General features: G+C 42.2%; 1 protein-coding gene across 1 annotated transcript in view; it reads left to right on the forward strand.

Moving 5' to 3' along the window:
- Nucleotides 1–211: 211 nt before the first annotated feature.
- LOC147669134 (uncharacterized) overlaps nucleotides 212–17,512 on the forward strand; it is a gene marked incomplete at both ends in the record, with an annotated part of 30,272 nt that continues 12,971 nt past the window's right edge. The window contains 18 exons of the mRNA XM_086948200.1: nucleotides 212–278; nucleotides 800–866; nucleotides 1,245–1,311; nucleotides 3,150–3,216; nucleotides 3,596–3,690; nucleotides 5,498–5,564; nucleotides 6,530–6,596; nucleotides 7,119–7,185; nucleotides 7,546–7,612; nucleotides 7,986–8,080; nucleotides 8,579–8,645; nucleotides 10,188–10,254; nucleotides 10,484–10,550; nucleotides 12,832–12,898; nucleotides 13,272–13,366; nucleotides 16,217–16,283; nucleotides 16,805–16,871; nucleotides 17,250–17,316. Of these exons, the coding sequence (XP_086804326.1) occupies nucleotides 212–278; nucleotides 800–866; nucleotides 1,245–1,311; nucleotides 3,150–3,216; nucleotides 3,596–3,690; nucleotides 5,498–5,564; nucleotides 6,530–6,596; nucleotides 7,119–7,185; nucleotides 7,546–7,612; nucleotides 7,986–8,080; nucleotides 8,579–8,645; nucleotides 10,188–10,254; nucleotides 10,484–10,550; nucleotides 12,832–12,898; nucleotides 13,272–13,366; nucleotides 16,217–16,283; nucleotides 16,805–16,871; nucleotides 17,250–17,316 (1,290 nt within the window). The remainder of the gene's footprint in view (nucleotides 279–799; nucleotides 867–1,244; nucleotides 1,312–3,149; nucleotides 3,217–3,595; nucleotides 3,691–5,497; nucleotides 5,565–6,529; nucleotides 6,597–7,118; nucleotides 7,186–7,545; nucleotides 7,613–7,985; nucleotides 8,081–8,578; nucleotides 8,646–10,187; nucleotides 10,255–10,483; nucleotides 10,551–12,831; nucleotides 12,899–13,271; nucleotides 13,367–16,216; nucleotides 16,284–16,804; nucleotides 16,872–17,249; nucleotides 17,317–17,512) is intronic.

Genomic DNA, 17,512 nt, shown 5'->3' on the forward strand with positions numbered 1-17,512 from the left:
TGCTGTTTTTCAGTTAAGGTAAGGCATTTGGTTCATTTTGCTAATCTTATGTTTATTTCTTTGTTTTTCAGGTCCAATATGGCCTGTGGTGTCTCCGTGCAGCTGTGTGCACCGTTGTGCACGAACTGGTTCCGATATGCTGCTCTTTTGATGTTCGAGGTAATCTATCTTTTTGATTTTGCTAATCTTAGGTTTTTTCTCTCTTTTCTAGATACAACATGGCCCGTGGCGTCTCCGTGCAGCTGTGTGCACTGCTGTGCACGAAGTGTTTCAGACAGGTATATATGCTGCTGTTTTTCAGTTAAGGTAAGGCATTTTGTTTATTTTGCTAATCTTATGTTTATTTCTTTGTTTTTCAGGTCCAATATGGTCCGGTCTCCCTGCAGCTGTGTGCACGGCTGTGCACGAAGTGGTTCAGACGGTTATGTATGCTGCTGTTTTTCAGTTAAGGTAAGGCATCTAGTTTATTTTGCTAATCTTATGTTTATTTCTTTGTTTTTCCGGTCCAATATGGCCCGTGGCGTCTCCCTGCAGCTGTGTGCACTGCTGTGCACAAAGTGGTTCAGACAGGTATGTATGCTGCTGTTTTTCAGTTAAGGTAAGGCATTTTGTTTATTTTGCTAATCTTATGTTTATTTCTTTGTTTTTCAGGTCCAATATGGCCCGTGGCGTCTCCCTGCAGCTGTGTGCACTGCTGTGCACAAAGTGGTTCAGACAGGTATGTATGCTGCTGTTTTTCAGTTAAGGTAAGCCATTTTGTTTATTTTGCTAATCTTATGTTTATTTCTTTGTTTTTCAGGTCCAATATGGCCCGTGGCGTCTTCGTGCAGCTGTGTGCACTGCTGTGCACGAAGTGGTTCAGACAGGTATGTATGCTGCTCTTTTGTTGTTAGAGGAAAAACATTTTGTTTATTTTGCTAATCTTATGTTTATTTATTTATTTTTTAGGTCCAATATGGCCTGTGGCGTCTCCCTGCAGCTGTGTGCACTACTGTGCACAAAGTGGTTCAGACAGGTATGTATGCTGCTGTTTTTCAGTAAAGGTAAGGCATTTTGTTTATTTTGCTAATCTTATGTTTATTTCTTTGTTTTTCAGGTCCAATATGGCCCGTGGCGTCTCCCTGCAGCTGTGTGCACTGCTGTGCACAAAGTGGTTCAGACAGGTATGTATGCTGCTGTTTTTCAGTTAAGGTAAGGCATTTTGTTTATTTTGCTAATCTTATGTTTATTTCTTTGTTTTTCAGGTCCAATATGGCCCGTGGCGTCTCCGTGCAGCTGTGTGCACTGCTGTGCACGAAGTGGTTCAGACAGGTATGTATGCTGCTGTTTTTCAGTTAAGGTAAGGCATTTTGTTTATTTTGCTAATCTTATGTTTATTTCTCTGTTTTTCAGGTCCAATATGGCCTGTGGCGTCTCCGTGCAGCTGTGTGCACTGCTGTGCATGAAGTGGTTCAGACAGGTATGTATGCTGCTGTTTTTCAGTTAAGGTAAGGCATTTTGCTAATCTTATGTTTATTTCTTTGTTTTTCAGGTCCAATATGGCCCGTGGCGTCTCCGTGCAGATGTGTGCACTGCTGTGCACGAAGTGGTTCAGACAGGTATGTATGCTGCTGTTTTTCAGTTAAGGTAAGGCATTTGGTTCATTTTGCTAATCTTATGTTTATTTCTTTGTTTTTCAGGTCCAATATGGCCCGTGGAGTCTCCGTGCAGCTGTGTGCACCGTTGTGCACAAACTGGTTCCGATATGCTGCTCTTTTGATGTTCGAGGTAATCTATCTTTTTGATTTTGCTAATCTTAGGTTTTTTTCTCTCTTTTCTAGATACAACATGGCCCGTGGCGTCTCCGTGCAGATGTGTGCACTGCTGTGCACAAAGTGTTTCAGACAGGTATATATGCTGCTGTTTTTCAGTTAAGGTAATGCATTTTGTTTATTTTGCTAATCTTATGTTTATTTCTTTGTTTTTCAGGTCCAATATGGTCCGGTCTCCCTGCAGCTGTGTGCACGGCTGTGCACGAAGTGGTTCAGACAGGTATGTATGCTGCTGTTTTTCAGTTAAGGTAAGGCATCTGGTTTATTTTGCTAATCTTATGTTTATTTCTTTGTTTTTCAGGTCCAATATGGCCCGTGGCGTCTCCCTGCAGCTGTGTGCACTGCTGTGCACAAAGTGGTTCAGACAGGTATGTATGCTGCTGTTTTTCAGTTAAGGTAAGGCATTTTGTTTATTTTGCTAATCTTATGTTTATTTCTTTGTTTTTCAGGTCCAATATGGCCCGTGGCGTCTCCCTGCAGCTGTGTGCACTGCTGTGCACAAAGTGGTTCAGACAGGTATGTATGCTGCTGTTTTTCAGTTAAGGTAAGCCATTTTGTTTCTTTTGCTAATCTTATGTTTATTTCTTTGTTTTTCAGGTCCTATATGGCCCGTGGCGTCTCCGTGCAGCTGTGTGCACTGCTGTGCACGAAGTGGTACAGAAAGGTATGTATGCTGCTGTTTTGTTGTTAGAGGAAAAACATTTTGTTTATTTTGCTAATCTTATGTTTATTTATTTGTTTTTTAGGTCCAATATGGCCCGTGGAGTCTCCCTGCAGCTTTGTGCACTACTGTGCACAAAGTGGTTCAGACAGGTATGTATGCTGCTGTTTTTCAGTAAAGGTAAGGCATTTTGTTTATTTTGCTAATCTTATGTTTATTTCTTTGTTTTTCAGGTCCAATATGGCCCGTGGCGTCTCCCTGCAGCTGTGTGCACTGCTGTGCACAAAGTGGTTCAGACAGGTATGTATGCTGCTGTTTTTCAGTTAAGGTAAGGCATTTTGTTTATTTTGCTAATCTTATGTTTATTTCTTTGTTTTTCAGGTCCAATATGGCCCGTGGCGTCTCCGTGCAGCTGTGTGCACTGCTGTGCACGAAGTGGTTCAGACAGGTATGTATGCTGCTGTTTTTCAGTTAAGGTAAGGCATTTTGTTTATTTTGCTAATCCTATGTTTATTTCTCTGTTTTTCAGGTCCAATATGGCCCGTGGCGTCTCTGTGCAGCTGTGTGCACTGCTGTGCACGAATTGGTTCAGACAGGTATGTATGCTGCTGTTTTTCAGTTAAGGTAAGGCATTTGGCTTATTTTGCCAATCTTATATTTATTTCTTTGTTTTTCAGGTCCAATATGGCCCGTGGCGTCTCCGTGCAGCTGTGTGCACCGTTGTGCACGAAGTGGTTCAGACAGGTATGTATGCTGCTGTTTTGCTGTTAGAGGTAAGCCATTTTGTTTATTTTGCTAATCTTATGTTTATTTCTTTGTTTTTCAGGTCCAATATGGCCCGTGGCGTCTCCCTGCTGCTGTGTGCACTGCTGTGCACAAAGTGGTTCAGACAGGTATGTATGCTGCTGTTTTTCAGTTAAGGTAAGCCATTCTGTTTATTTTGCTAATCTTATGTTTATTTCTTTGCTTTTCAGGTCCAATATGGCCCGTGGCGTCTCCGTGCAGCTGTGTGCACTGCTGTGCACAAAGTGGTTCAGACAGGTATGTATGCTGCTGTTTTGTTGTTAGAGGTAAGCCATTTTGTTTATTTTGCTAATCTTATGTTTATTTATTTGTTTTTCAGGTCCAATATGGCCCGTGGCGTCTCCCTGCAGCTGTGTGCACTGCTGTGCACAATGTGGTTCAGACAGGTATGTATGCTGCTGTTTTTCAGTTAAGGTAAGGCATTTTGTTTATTTTGCTAATCTTATGTTTATTTCTTTGTTTTTCAGGTCCAGTATGGCCCGTGGCGTCTCCTTGCAGCTGTGTGCACTGCTGTGCACAAAGTGGTTCAGACAGGTATGTATGCTGCTGTTTTTCAGTTAAGGTAAGGCATTTTGTTTATTTTGCTAATCTTATGTTTATTTCTTTGTTTTTCAGGTCCAATATGGCCCGTGGCGTCTCCCTGCAGCTGTGTGCACTGCTGTGCACGAAGTGGTTCAGACAGGTATGTATGCTGCTGTTTTTCAGTTAAGGTAAGGCATTTTGTTTATTTTGCTAATCTTATGTTTATTTCTTTGTTTTTCAGGTCCAATATGGCCCGTGGCGTCTCCGTGCAGCTGTGTGCACTGCTGTGCACGAAGTGGTTCAGACAGGTATGTATGCTGCTGTTTTTCATATAAGGTAAGGCATTTTGTTTATTTTGCTAATCTTATGTTTATTTCTTTGTTTTTCAGGTCCAATATGGCCCGTGGCGTCTCCGTGCAGCTGTGTGCACTGCTGTGCACGAAGTGGTTCAGACAGGTATGTATGCTGCTGTTTTTCAGTTAAGGTAAGGCATTTGGTTTATTTTGCCAATCTTCTATTTATTTCTTTGTTTTTCAGGTCCAATATGGCCCGTGGCGTCTCCGTGCAACTGTGTGCACCGTTGTGCACGAACTGGTTCCGATATGATGCTCTTTTGATGTTCGAGGTAATCTATCTTTTTGATTTTGCTAATCTTAGTTTTTTTTCTCTCTTTTCTAGATACAACATGGCCCGTGGCGTCTCCGTGCAGCTGTGTGCACTGATGTGCACAAAGTGGTTCAGACAGGTATGTATGCTGCTGTTTTTCAGTTAATGTAAGGCATTTTGTTTATTTTGCTAATCTTATGTTTATTTCTTTGTTTTTCAGGTCCAATATGGCCCATGGCGTCTCCGTGCAGCTGTGTGCACTGCTCTGCACGAAGTGGTTCAGACAGGTATGTATGCTGCTGTTTTGTTGTTAGAGGTAAGCCATTTTGTTTATTTTGCTAATCTTATGTTTATTTCTTTGTTTTTCAGGTCCAATATGGCCCGTGGCGTCTCCCTGCAGCTGTGTGCACTGCTGTGCACAAAGTGGTTCAGACAGGTATGTATGCTGCTGTTTTTCAGTTAAGGTAAGGCATTTTGTTTATTTTGCTAATCTTATGTTTATTTCTTTGTTTTTCAGGTCCAATATGGCCCGTGGCGTCTCCGTGCAGCTGTGTGCACTGCTGTGCACGAAGTGGTTCAGACAGGTATGTATGCTGCTGTTTTTCAGTTAAGGTAAGGCATTTTGTTTATTTTGCTAATCTTATGTTTATTTCTCTGTTTTTCAGGTCCAATATGGCCCGTGGCGTCTCCGTGCAGCTGTGTGCACTGCTGTGCATGAAGTGGTTCAGACAGGTATGTATGCTGCTGTTTTTCAGTTAAGGTAAGGCACTTTGCTAATCTTATGTTTATTTCTTTGTTTTTCAGGTCCAATATGGCCAGTGGCGTCTCCGTGCAGATGTGTGCACTGCTGTGCACGAAGTGGTTCAGACAGGTATGTATGCTGCTGTTTTTCAGTTAAGGTAAGGCATTTGGTTCATTTTGCTAATCTTATGTTTATTTCTTTGTTTTTCAGGTCCAATATGGCCCGTGGAGTCTCCGTGCAGCTGTTTGCACCGTTGTGCACGAACTGGTTCCGATATGCTGCTCTTTTGATGTTCGAGGTAATCTATCTTTTTGATTTTGCTAATCTTAGGTTTTTTTCTCTCTTTTCTAGATACAACATGGCCCGTGGCGTCTCCGTGCAGCTGTGTGCACTGCTGTGCACGAAGTGTTTCAGACAGGTATATATGCTGCTGTTTTTCAGTTAAGGTAAGGCATTTTGTTTATTTTGCTAATCTTATGTTTATTTCTTTGTTTTTCAGGTCCAATATGGTCCGGTCTCCCTGCAGCTGTGTGCACGGCTGTGCACGAAGTGGTTCAGACGGGTATGTATGCTGCTGTTTTTCAGTTAAGGTAAGGCATCTGGTTTATTTTGCTAATCTTATGTTTATTTCTTTGTTTTTCAGGTCCAATATGGCCCGTGGCGTCTCCCTGCAGCTGTGTGCACTGCTGTGCACAAAGTGGTTCAGACAGGTATGTATGCTGCTGTTTTTCAGTTAAGGTAAGCCATTTTGTTTATTTTTCTAATCTTATGTTTATTACTTTGTTTTTCAGGTCCAATATGGCCCGTGGCGTCTCCGTGCAGCTGTGTGCACTGCTGTGCACGAAGTGGGTCAGACAGGTATGTATGCTTCTGTTTTTCACTTAAGGTAAGGCATTTTGTTTATTTTGCTAATCTTATGTTTATTTCTTTGTTTTTCAGGTCCAATATGGCCCGTGGCGTCTCCGTACAGCTGTGTGCACTGCTGTGCACGAAGTGGTTCAGACAGGTATGTATGCTGCTGTTTTTCAGTTAAGGTAAGGCATTTTGTTTATTTTGCTAATCTTATGTTTATTTCTTTGTTTTTCAGGTCCAATATGGCCCGTGGCGTCTCCCTGCAGCTGTGTGCACTGCTGTGCACAAAGTGGTTCAGACAGGTATGTATGCTGCTGTTTTTCAGTTAAGGTAAGGCATTTTGTTTATTTTGCTAATCTTATGTTTATTTCTTTGTTTTTCAGGTCCAATATGGCCCGTGGCATCTCCGTGCAGCTGTGTGCACTGCTGTGCACGAAGTGGTTCAGACAGGTATGTATGCTTCTGTTTTTCACTTAAGGTAAGGCATTTTGTTTATTTTGCTAATCTTATGTTTATTTCTTTGTTTTTCAGGTCCAATATGGCCCGTGGCGTCTCCGTGCAGCTGTGTGCACTGCTGTGCACGAAGTGGTTCAGACAGGTATGTATGCTGCTGTTTTGTTGTTAGAGGTAAGCCATTTTGTTTATTTTGCTAATCTTATGTTTATTTCTTTGTTTTTCAGGTCCAATATGGCCCGTGGCGTCTCTGTGCAGCTGTGTGCAGTGCTGTGCACGAAGTGGTTCAGACAGGTATGTATGCTGCTGTTTTCCTGTTAGAGGTAAGTCATTTTGTTTATTTTGCTAATCTTATGTTTATTTTTTTGTTTTTCAGGTCCAATATGGCCCGGTCTCCGTACAGCTGTGTGCTTGGCTGTGCACGAAGTGGTTCAGACGGGTATGTATGCTGCTGTTTTTCAGTTAAGGTAAAGTATTTGGTTTTTTTTGCTAACCTTATGTTTATTTCTTTGTTTTTCAGGTCCAATATGGCCCGTGGCGTCTCCCTGCAGCTGTGTGCACTGCTGTGCACAAAGTGGTTCAGACAGGTATGTATGCTGCTGTTTTTTGTTAAGGTAAGGCATTTTGTTTATTTTGCTAATCTTATGTTTATTTCTTTGTTTTTCAGGTCCAATATGGCCCGTGGCGTCTCCGTGCAGCTGTGTGCACTGCTGTGCACGAAGTGGTTCAGACAGGTATGTATGCTGCTGTTTTTCAGTTAAGATAAGGCATTTTGCTAATCTTATGTTCATTTCTTTGTTTTTCGGGTCCAATATGGCCCGTGGCGTCTCCGTGCAGCTGTGTGCACTGCTGTGCACGAAGTGGTTCAGACAGGTATGTATGCTGCTGTTTTTCAGTTAAGGTAAGGCATTTGGTTCATTTTGCTAATCTTATGTTTATTTCTTTGTTTTTCAGGTCCAATATGGCCTGTGGTGTCTCCGTGCAGCTGTGTGCACCGTTGTGCACGAACTGGTTCCGATATGCTGCTCTTTTGATGTTCGAGGTAATCTATCTTTTTGATTTTGCTAATCTTAGGTTTTTTCTCTCTTTTCTAGATACAACATGGCCCGTGGCGTCTCCGTGCAGCTGTGTGCACTGCTGTGCACGAAGTGTTTCAGACAGGTATATATGCTGCTGTTTTTCAGTTAAGGTAAGGCATTTTGTTTATTTTGCTAATCTTATGTTTATTTCTTTGTTTTTCAGGTCCAATATGGTCCGGTCTCCCTGCAGCTGTGTGCACGGCTGTGCACGAAGTGGTTCAGACGGTTATGTATGCTGCTGTTTTTCAGTTAAGGTAAGGCATCTAGTTTATTTTGCTAATCTTATGTTTATTTCTTTGTTTTTCCGGTCCAATATGGCCCGTGGCGTCTCCCTGCAGCTGTGTGCACTGCTGTGCACAAAGTGGTTCAGACAGGTATGTATGCTGCTGTTTTTCAGTTAAGGTAAGGCATTTTGTTTATTTTGCTAATCTTATGTTTATTTCTTTGTTTTTCAGGTCCAATATGGCCCGTGGCGTCTCCCTGCAGCTGTGTGCACTGCTGTGCACAAAGTGGTTCAGACAGGTATGTATGCTGCTGTTTTTCAGTTAAGGTAAGCCATTTTGTTTATTTTGCTAATCTTATGTTTATTTCTTTGTTTTTCAGGTCCAATATGGCCCGTGGCATCTTCGTGCAGCTGTGTGCACTGCTGTGCACGAAGTGGTTCAGACAGGTATGTATGCTGCTCTTTTGTTGTTAGAGGAAAAACATTTTGTTTATTTTGCTAATCTTATGTTTATTTATTTATTTTTTAGGTCCAATATGGCCTGTGGCGTCTCCCTGCAGCTGTGTGCACTACTGTGCACAAAGTGGTTCAGACAGGTATGTATGCTGCTGTTTTTCAGTAAAGGTAAGGCATTTTGTTTATTTTGCTAATCTTATGTTTATTTCTTTGTTTTTCAGGTCCAATATGGCCCGTGGCGTCTCCCTGCAGCTGTGTGCACTGCTGTGCACAAAGTGGTTCAGACAGGTATGTATGCTGCTGTTTTTCAGTTAAGGTAAGGCATTTTGTTTATTTTGCTAATCTTATGTTTATTTCTTTGTTTTTCAGGTCCAATATGGCCCGTGGCGTCTCCGTGCAGCTGTGTGCACTGCTGTGCACGAAGTGGTTCAGACAGGTATGTATGCTGCTGTTTTTCAGTTAAGGTAAGGCATTTTGTTTATTTTGCTAATCTTATGTTTATTTCTCTGTTTTTCAGGTCCAATATGGCCTGTGGCGTCTCCGTGCAGCTGTGTGCACTGCTGTGCATGAAGTGGTTCAGACAGGTATGTATGCTGCTGTTTTTCAGTTAAGGTAAGGCATTTTGCTAATCTTATGTTTATTTCTTTGTTTTTCAGGTCCAATATGGCCCGTGGCGTCTCCGTGCAGATGTGTGCACTGCTGTGCACGAAGTGGTTCAGACAGGTATGTATGCTGCTGTTTTTCAGTTAAGGTAAGGCATTTGGTTCATTTTGCTAATCTTATGTTTATTTCTTTGTTTTTCAGGTCCAATATGGCCCGTGGAGTCTCCGTGCAGCTGTGTGCACCGTTGTGCACAAACTGGTTCCGATATGCTGCTCTTTTGATGTTCGAGGTAATCTATCTTTTTGATTTTGCTAATCTTAGGTTTTTTTCTCTCTTTTCTAGATACAACATGGCCCGTGGCGTCTCCGTGCAGATGTGTGCACTGCTGTGCACAAAGTGTTTCAGACAGGTATATATGCTGCTGTTTTTCAGTTAAGGTAATGCATTTTGTTTATTTTGCTAATCTTATGTTTATTTCTTTGTTTTTCAGGTCCAATATGGTCCGGTCTCCCTGCAGCTGTGTGCACGGCTGTGCACGAAGTGGTTCAGACAGGTATGTATGCTGCTGTTTTTCAGTTAAGGTAAGGCATCTGGTTTATTTTGCTAATCTTATGTTTATTTCTTTGTTTTTCAGGTCCAATATGGCCCGTGGCGTCTCCCTGCAGCTGTGTGCACTGCTGTGCACAAAGTGGTTCAGACAGGTATGTATGCTGCTGTTTTTCAGTTAAGGTAAGGCATTTTGTTTATTTTGCTAATCTTATGTTTATTTCTTTGTTTTTCAGGTCCAATATGGCCCGTGGCGTCTCCCTGCAGCTGTGTGCACTGCTGTGCACAAAGTGGTTCAGACAGGTATGTATGCTGCTGTTTTTCAGTTAAGGTAAGCCATTTTGTTTCTTTTGCTAATCTTATGTTTATTTCTTTGTTTTTCAGGTCCTATATGGCCCGTGGCGTCTCCGTGCAGCTGTGTGCACTGCTGTGCACGAAGTGGTACAGAAAGGTATGTATGCTGCTGTTTTGTTGTTAGAGGAAAAACATTTTGTTTATTTTGCTAATCTTATGTTTATTTATTTGTTTTTTAGGTCCAATATGGCCCGTGGAGTCTCCCTGCAGCTTTGTGCACTACTGTGCACAAAGTGGTTCAGACAGGTATGTATGCTGCTGTTTTTCAGTAAAGGTAAGGCATTTTGTTTATTTTGCTAATCTTATGTTTATTTCTTTGTTTTTCAGGTCCAATATGGCCCGTGGCGTCTCCCTGCAGCTGTGTGCACTGCTGTGCACAAAGTGGTTCAGACAGGTATGTATGCTGCTGTTTTTCAGTTAAGGTAAGGCATTTTGTTTATTTTGCTAATCTTATGTTTATTTCTTTGTTTTTCAGGTCCAATATGGCCCGTGGCGTCTCCGTGCAGCTGTGTGCACTGCTGTGCACGAAGTGGTTCAGACAGGTATGTATGCTGCTGTTTTTCAGTTAAGGTAAGGCATTTTGTTTATTTTGCTAATCCTATGTTTATTTCTCTGTTTTTCAGGTCCAATATGGCCCGTGGCGTCTCTGTGCAGCTGTGTGCACTGCTGTGCACGAATTGGTTCAGACAGGTATGTATGCTGCTGTTTTTCAGTTAAGGTAAGGCATTTGGCTTATTTTGCCAATCTTATATTTATTTCTTTGTTTTTCAGGTCCAATATGGCCCGTGGCGTCTCCGTGCAGCTGTGTGCACCGTTGTGCACGAAGTGGTTCAGACAGGTATGTATGCTGCTGTTTTGCTGTTAGAGGTAAGCCATTTTGTTTATTTTGCTAATCTTATGTTTATTTCTTTGTTTTTCAGGTCCAATATGGCCCGTGGCGTCTCCCTGCTGCTGTGTGCACTGCTGTGCACAAAGTGGTTCAGACAGGTATGTATGCTGCTGTTTTTCAGTTAAGGTAAGCCATTCTGTTTATTTTGCTAATCTTATGTTTATTTCTTTGCTTTTCAGGTCCAATATGGCCCGTGGCGTCTCCGTGCAGCTGTGTGCACTGCTGTGCACAAAGTGGTTCAGACAGGTATGTATGCTGCTGTTTTGTTGTTAGAGGTAAGCCATTTTGTTTATTTTGCTAATCTTATGTTTATTTATTTGTTTTTCAGGTCCAATATGGCCCGTGGCGTCTCCCTGCAGCTGTGTGCACTGCTGTGCACAATGTGGTTCAGACAGGTATGTATGCTGCTGTTTTTCAGTTAAGGTAAGGCATTTTGTTTATTTTGCTAATCTTATGTTTATTTCTTTGTTTTTCAGGTCCAGTATGGCCCGTGGCGTCTCCTTGCAGCTGTGTGCACTGCTGTGCACAAAGTGGTTCAGACAGGTATGTATGCTGCTGTTTTTCAGTTAAGGTAAGGCATTTTGTTTATTTTGCTAATCTTATGTTTATTTCTTTGTTTTTCAGGTCCAATATGGCCCGTGGCGTCTCCCTGCAGCTGTGTGCACTGCTGTGCACGAAGTGGTTCAGACAGGTATGTATGCTGCTGTTTTTCAGTTAAGGTAAGGCATTTTGTTTATTTTGCTAATCTTATGTTTATTTCTTTGTTTTTCAGGTCCAATATGGCCCGTGGCGTCTCCGTGCAGCTGTGTGCACTGCTGTGCACGAAGTGGTTCAGACAGGTATGTATGCTGCTGTTTTTCATATAAGGTAAGGCATTTTGTTTATTTTGCTAATCTTATGTTTATTTCTTTGTTTTTCAGGTCCAATATGGCCCGTGGCGTCTCCGTGCAGCTGTGTGCACTGCTGTGCACGAAGTGGTTCAGACAGGTATGTATGCTGCTGTTTTTCAGTTAAGGTAAGGCATTTGGTTTATTTTGCCAATCTTCTATTTATTTCTTTGTTTTTCAGGTCCAATATGGCCCGTGGCGTCTCCGTGCAACTGTGTGCACCGTTGTGCACGAACTGGTTCCGATATGATGCTCTTTTGATGTTCGAGGTAATCTATCTTTTTGATTTTGCTAATCTTAGTTTTTTTTCTCTCTTTTCTAGATACAACATGGCCCGTGGCGTCTCCGTGCAGCTGTGTGCACTGATGTGCACAAAGTGGTTCAGACAGGTATGTATGCTGCTGTTTTTCAGTTAATGTAAGGCATTTTGTTTATTTTGCTAATCTTATGTTTATTTCTTTGTTTTTCAGGTCCAATATGGCCCATGGCGTCTCCGTGCAGCTGTGTGCACTGCTCTGCACGAAGTGGTTCAGACAGGTATGTATGCTGCTGTTTTGTTGTTAGAGGTAAGCCATTTTGTTTATTTTGCTAATCTTATGTTTATTTCTTTGTTTTTCAGGTCCAATATGGCCCGTGGCGTCTCCCTGCAGCTGTGTGCACTGCTGTGCACAAAGTGGTTCAGACAGGTATGTATGCTGCTGTTTTTCAGTTAAGGTAAGGCATTTTGTTTATTTTGCTAATCTTATGTTTATTTCTTTGTTTTTCAGGTCCAATATGGCCCGTGGCGTCTCCGTGCAGCTGTGTGCACTGCTGTGCACGAAGTGGTTCAGACAGGTATGTATGCTGCTGTTTTTCAGTTAAGGTAAGGCATTTTGTTTATTTTGCTAATCTTATGTTTATTTCTCTGTTTTTCAGGTCCAATATGGCCCGTGGCGTCTCCGTGCAGCTGTGTGCACTGCTGTGCATGAAGTGGTTCAGACAGGTATGTATGCTGCTGTTTTTCAGTTAAGGTAAGGCACTTTGCTAATCTTATGTTTATTTCTTTGTTTTTCAGGTCCAATATGGCCAGTGGCGTCTCCGTGCAGATGTGTGCACTGCTGTGCACGAAGTGGTTCAGACAGGTATGTATGCTGCTGTTTTTCAGTTAAGGTAAGGCATTTGGTTCATTTTGCTAATCTTATGTTTATTTCTTTGTTTTTCAGGTCCAATATGGCCCGTGGAGTCTCCGTGCAGCTGTTTGCACCGTTGTGCACGAACTGGTTCCGATATGCTGCTCTTTTGATGTTCGAGGTAATCTATCTTTTTGATTTTGCTAATCTTAGGTTTTTTTCTCTCTTTTCTAGATACAACATGGCCCGTGGCGTCTCCGTGCAGCTGTGTGCACTGCTGTGCACGAAGTGTTTCAGACAGGTATATATGCTGCTGTTTTTCAGTTAAGGTAAGGCATTTTGTTTATTTTGCTAATCTTATGTTTATTTCTTTGTTTTTCAGGTCCAATATGGTCCGGTCTCCCTGCAGCTGTGTGCACGGCTGTGCACGAAGTGGTTCAGACGGGTATGTATGCTGCTGTTTTTCAGTTAAGGTAAGGCATCTGGTTTATTTTGCTAATCTTATGTTTATTTCTTTGTTTTTCAGGTCCAATATGGCCGGTGGCGTCTCCCTGCAGCTGTGTGCACTGCTGTGCACAAAGTGGTTCAGACAGGTATGTATGCTGCTGTTTTTCAGTTAAGGTAAGGCATTTTGTTTATTTTGCTAATCTTATGTTTATTTCTTTGTTTTTCAGGTCCAATATGGCCCGTGGCGTCTCCCTGCAGCTGTGTGCACTGCTGTGCACAAAGTGGTTCAGACAGGTATGTATGCTGCTGTTTTTCAGTTAAGGTAAGCCATTTTGTTTATTTTGCTAATCTTATGTTTATTTCTTTGTTTTTCAGGTCCAATATGGCCCGTGGCGTCTCCGTGCAGCTGTGTGCACTGCTGTGCACGAAGTGGTTCAGAAAGGTATGTATGCTGCTGTTTTGTTGTTAGAGGAAAAACATGTTGTTTATTTTGCTAATCTTATGTTTATTTATTTGTTTTTTAGGTCCAATATGGCCCGTGGCGTCTCCCTGCAGCTGTGTGCACTACTGTGCACAAAGTGGTTCAGACAGGTATGTATGCTGCTGTTTTTCAGTTAAGGTAAGGCATTTTGTTTATTTTGCTAATCTTATGTTTATTTCTTGGTTTTTCAGGTCCAATATGCCCCGTGGCGTCTCCCTGCAGCTGTGTGCACTGCTGTGCACAAAGTGGTTCAGACAGGTATGTATACTGCTGTTTTTCAGTTAAGGTAAGGCATTTTGTTTATTTTGCTAATCTTATGTTTATTTCTTTGTTTTTCAGGTCCAATATGCCCCGTGGCGTCTCCGTGCAGCTGTGTGCACTGCTGTGCACGAAGTGGTTCAGACAGGTATGTATGCTGCTGTTTTTCAGTTAAGGTAAGGCATTTTGTTTATTTTGCTAATCTTATGTTTATTTCTCTGTTTTTCAGGTCCAATATGGCCCGTGGCGTCTCCGTGCAGCTGTGTGCACTGCTGTGCACGAAGTGGTTCAGACAGGTATGTATGCAGCTGTTTTTCAGTTAAGGTAAGGCATTTGGCTTATTTTGCCAATCTTATATTTATTTCTTTGTTTTTCAGGTCCAATATGGCCCGTGGCGTCTCCGTGCAGCTGTGTGCACTGTTGTGCACGAAGTGGTTCAGACAGGTATGTATGCTGCTGTTTTGCTGTTAGAGGTAAGCCATTTTGTTTATTTTGCTAATCTTATGTTTATTTCTTTGTTTTTCAGGTCCAATATGGCCCGTGGCGTCTCCCTGCAGCTGTGTGCACTGCTGTCACAAAGTGGTTCAGACAGGTATGTATGCTGCTGTTTTTCAGTTAAGGTAAGCCATTTTGTTTATTTTGCTAATCTTATGTTTATTTCTTTGCTTTTCAGGTCCAATATGGCCCGTGGCGTCTCCGTGCAGCTGTGTGCACTGCTGTGCACAAAGTGGTTCAGACAGGTATGTATGCTGCTGTTTTGTTGTTAGAGGTAAGCCATTTTGTTTATTTTGCTAATCTTATGTTTATTTCTTTGTTTTTCAGGTCCAATATGGCCCGTGGCGTCTCCCTGCAGCTGTGTGCACTGCTGTGCACAAAGTGGTTCAGACAGGTATGTATGCTGCTGTTTTTCAGTTAAGGTAAGGCATTTTGTTTATTTTGCTAATCTTATGTTTATTTCTTTGTTTTTCAGGTCCAATATGGCCCGTGGCGTCTCCCTGCAGCTGTGTGCACTGCTGTGCACAAAGTGGTTCAGACAGGTATGTATGCTGCTGTTTTTCAGTTAAGGTAAGGCATTTTGTTTATTTTGCTAATCTTATGTTTATTTCTTTGTTTTTCAGGTCCAACATGGCCCGTGGCGTCTCCGTGCAGCTGTGTGCACTGCTGTGCACGAAGTGGTTCAGACAGGTATGTATGCTGCTGTTTTTCAGTTAAGGTAAGGCATTTTGTTTATTTTGCTAATCTTATGTTTATTTCTTTGTTTTTCAGGTCGAATATGGCCTGTGGCGTCTCCGTGCAGCTGTGTGCACTACTGTGCACGAAGTGGTTCAGACAGGTATGTATGCTGCTGTTTTTCAGTTAAGGTAAGGCATTTTGTTTATTTTGCTAATCTTATGTTTATTTCTTTGTTTTTCAGGTCCAATATGGCCCGTGGCGTCTCCGTGCAGCTGTGTGCACTGTGGTGCACGAAGTGGTTCAGACAGGTATGTATGCTGCTGTTTTTTAGTTAAGGCAAGGCATTTGGCTTATTTTGCCAATCTTATATTTATTTCTTTGTTTTTCAGGTCCAATATGGCCTGTGGCGTCTCCGTGCAGCTGTGTGCACTGTTGTGCACGAAGTGGTTCAGACAGGTATGTATGCTGCTGTTTTGCTGTTAGAGGTAAGCCATTTTGTTTATTTTGCTAATCTTATGTTTATTTCTTTGTTTTTCAGGTCCAATATGGCCCGTGGCGTCTCCGTACAGCTGTGTGCTTGGCTGTGCACGAAGTGGTTCAGACGGGTATGTATGCTGCTGTTTTTCAGTTAAGGTAAAGTATTTGGTTTTTTTTGCTAACCTTATGTTTATTTCTTTGTTTTTCAGGTCCAATATGGCCCGTGGCGTCTCCCTGCAGCTGTGTGCACTGCTGTGCACAAAGTGGTTCAGACAGGTATGTATGCTGCTGTTTTTTGTTAAGGTAAGGCATTTTGTTTATTTTGCTAATCTTATGTTTATTTCTTTGTTTTTCAGGTCCAATATGGCCCGTGGCGTCTCCGTGCAGCTGTGTGCACTGCTGTGCACGAAGTGGTTCAGACAGGTATGTATGCTGCTGTTTTTCAGTTAAGATAAGGCATTTTGCTAATCTTATGTTCATTTCTTTGTTTTTCGGGTCCAATATGGCCCGTGGCGTCTCCGTGCAGCTGTGTGCACTGCTGTGCACGAAGTGGTTCAGACAGGTATGTATGCTGCTGTTTTTCAGTTAAGGTAAGGCATTTGGTTCATTTTGCTAATCTTATGTTTATTTCTTTGTTTTTCAGGTCCAATATGGCCTGTGGTGTCTCCGTGCAGCTGTGTGCACCGTTGTGCACGAACTGGTTCCGATATGCTGCTCTTTTGATGTTCGAGGTAATCTATCTTTTTGATTTTGCTAATCTTAGGTTTTTTCTCTCTTTTCTAGATACAACATGGCCCGTGGCGTCTCCGTGCAGCTGTGTGCACTGCTGTGCACGAAGTGTTTCAGACAGGTATATATGCTGCTGTTTTTCAGTTAAGGTAAGGCATTTTGTTTATTTTGCTAATCTTATGTTTATTTCTTTGTTTTTCAGGTCCAATATGGTCCGGTCTCCCTGCAGCTGTGTGCACGGCTGTGCACGAAGTGGTTCAGACGGTTATGTATGCTGCTGTTTTTCAGTTAAGGTAAGGCATCTAGTTTATTTTGCTAATCTTATGTTTATTTCTTTGTTTTTCCGGTCCAATATGGCCCGTGGCGTCTCCCTGCAGCTGTGTGCACTGCTGTGCACAAAGTGGTTCAGACAGGTATGTATGCTGCTGTTTTTCAGTTAAGGTAAGGCATTTTGTTTATTTTGCTAATCTTATGTTTATTTCTTTGTTTTTCAGGTCCAATATGGCCCGTGGCGTCTCCCTGCAGCTGTGTGCACTGCTGTGCACAAAGTGGTTCAGACAGGTATGTATGCTGCTGTTTTTCAGTTAAGGTAAGCCATTTTGTTTATTTTGCTAATCTTATGTTTATTTCTTTGTTTTTCAGGTCCAATATGGCCCGTGGCGTCTTCGTGCAGCTGTGTGCACTGCTGTGCACGAAGTGGTTCAGACAGGTATGTATGCTGCTCTTTTGTTGTTAGAGGAAAAACATTTTGTTTATTTTGCTAATCTTATGTTTATTTATTTATTTTTTAGGTCCAATATGGCCTGTGGCGTCTCCCTGCAGCTGTGTGCACTACTGTGCACAAAGTGGTTCAGACAGGTATGTATGCTGCTGTTTTTCAGTAAAGGTAAGGCATTTTGTTTATTTTGCTAATCTTATGTTTATTTCTTTGTTTTTCAGGTCCAATATGGCCCGTGGCGTCTCCCTGCAGCTGTGTGCACTGCTGTGCACAAAGTGGTTCAGACAGGTATGTATGCTGCTGTTTTTCAGTTAAGGTAAGGCATTTTGTTTATTTTGCTAATCTTATGTTTATTTCTTTGTTTTTCAGGTCCAATATGGCCCGTGGCGTCTCCGTGCAGCTGTGTGCACTGCTGTGCACGAAGTGGTTCAGACAGGTATGTATGCTGCTGTTTTTCAGTTAAGGTAAGGCATTTTGTTTATTTTGCTAATCTTATGTTTATTTCTCTGTTTTTCAGGTCCAATATGGCCTGTGGCGTCTCCGTGCAGCTGTGTGCACTGCTGTGCATGAAGTGGTTCAGACAGGTATGTATGCTGCTGTTTTTCAGTTAAGGTAAGGCATTTTGCTAATCT

This window comes from Lissotriton vulgaris, unplaced genomic scaffold, assembly GCF_964263255.1.
Source record: "Lissotriton vulgaris unplaced genomic scaffold, aLisVul1.2 SCAFFOLD_9681, whole genome shotgun sequence".
Classification (NCBI taxonomy): Eukaryota; Metazoa; Chordata; class Amphibia; order Caudata; family Salamandridae; genus Lissotriton; species Lissotriton vulgaris.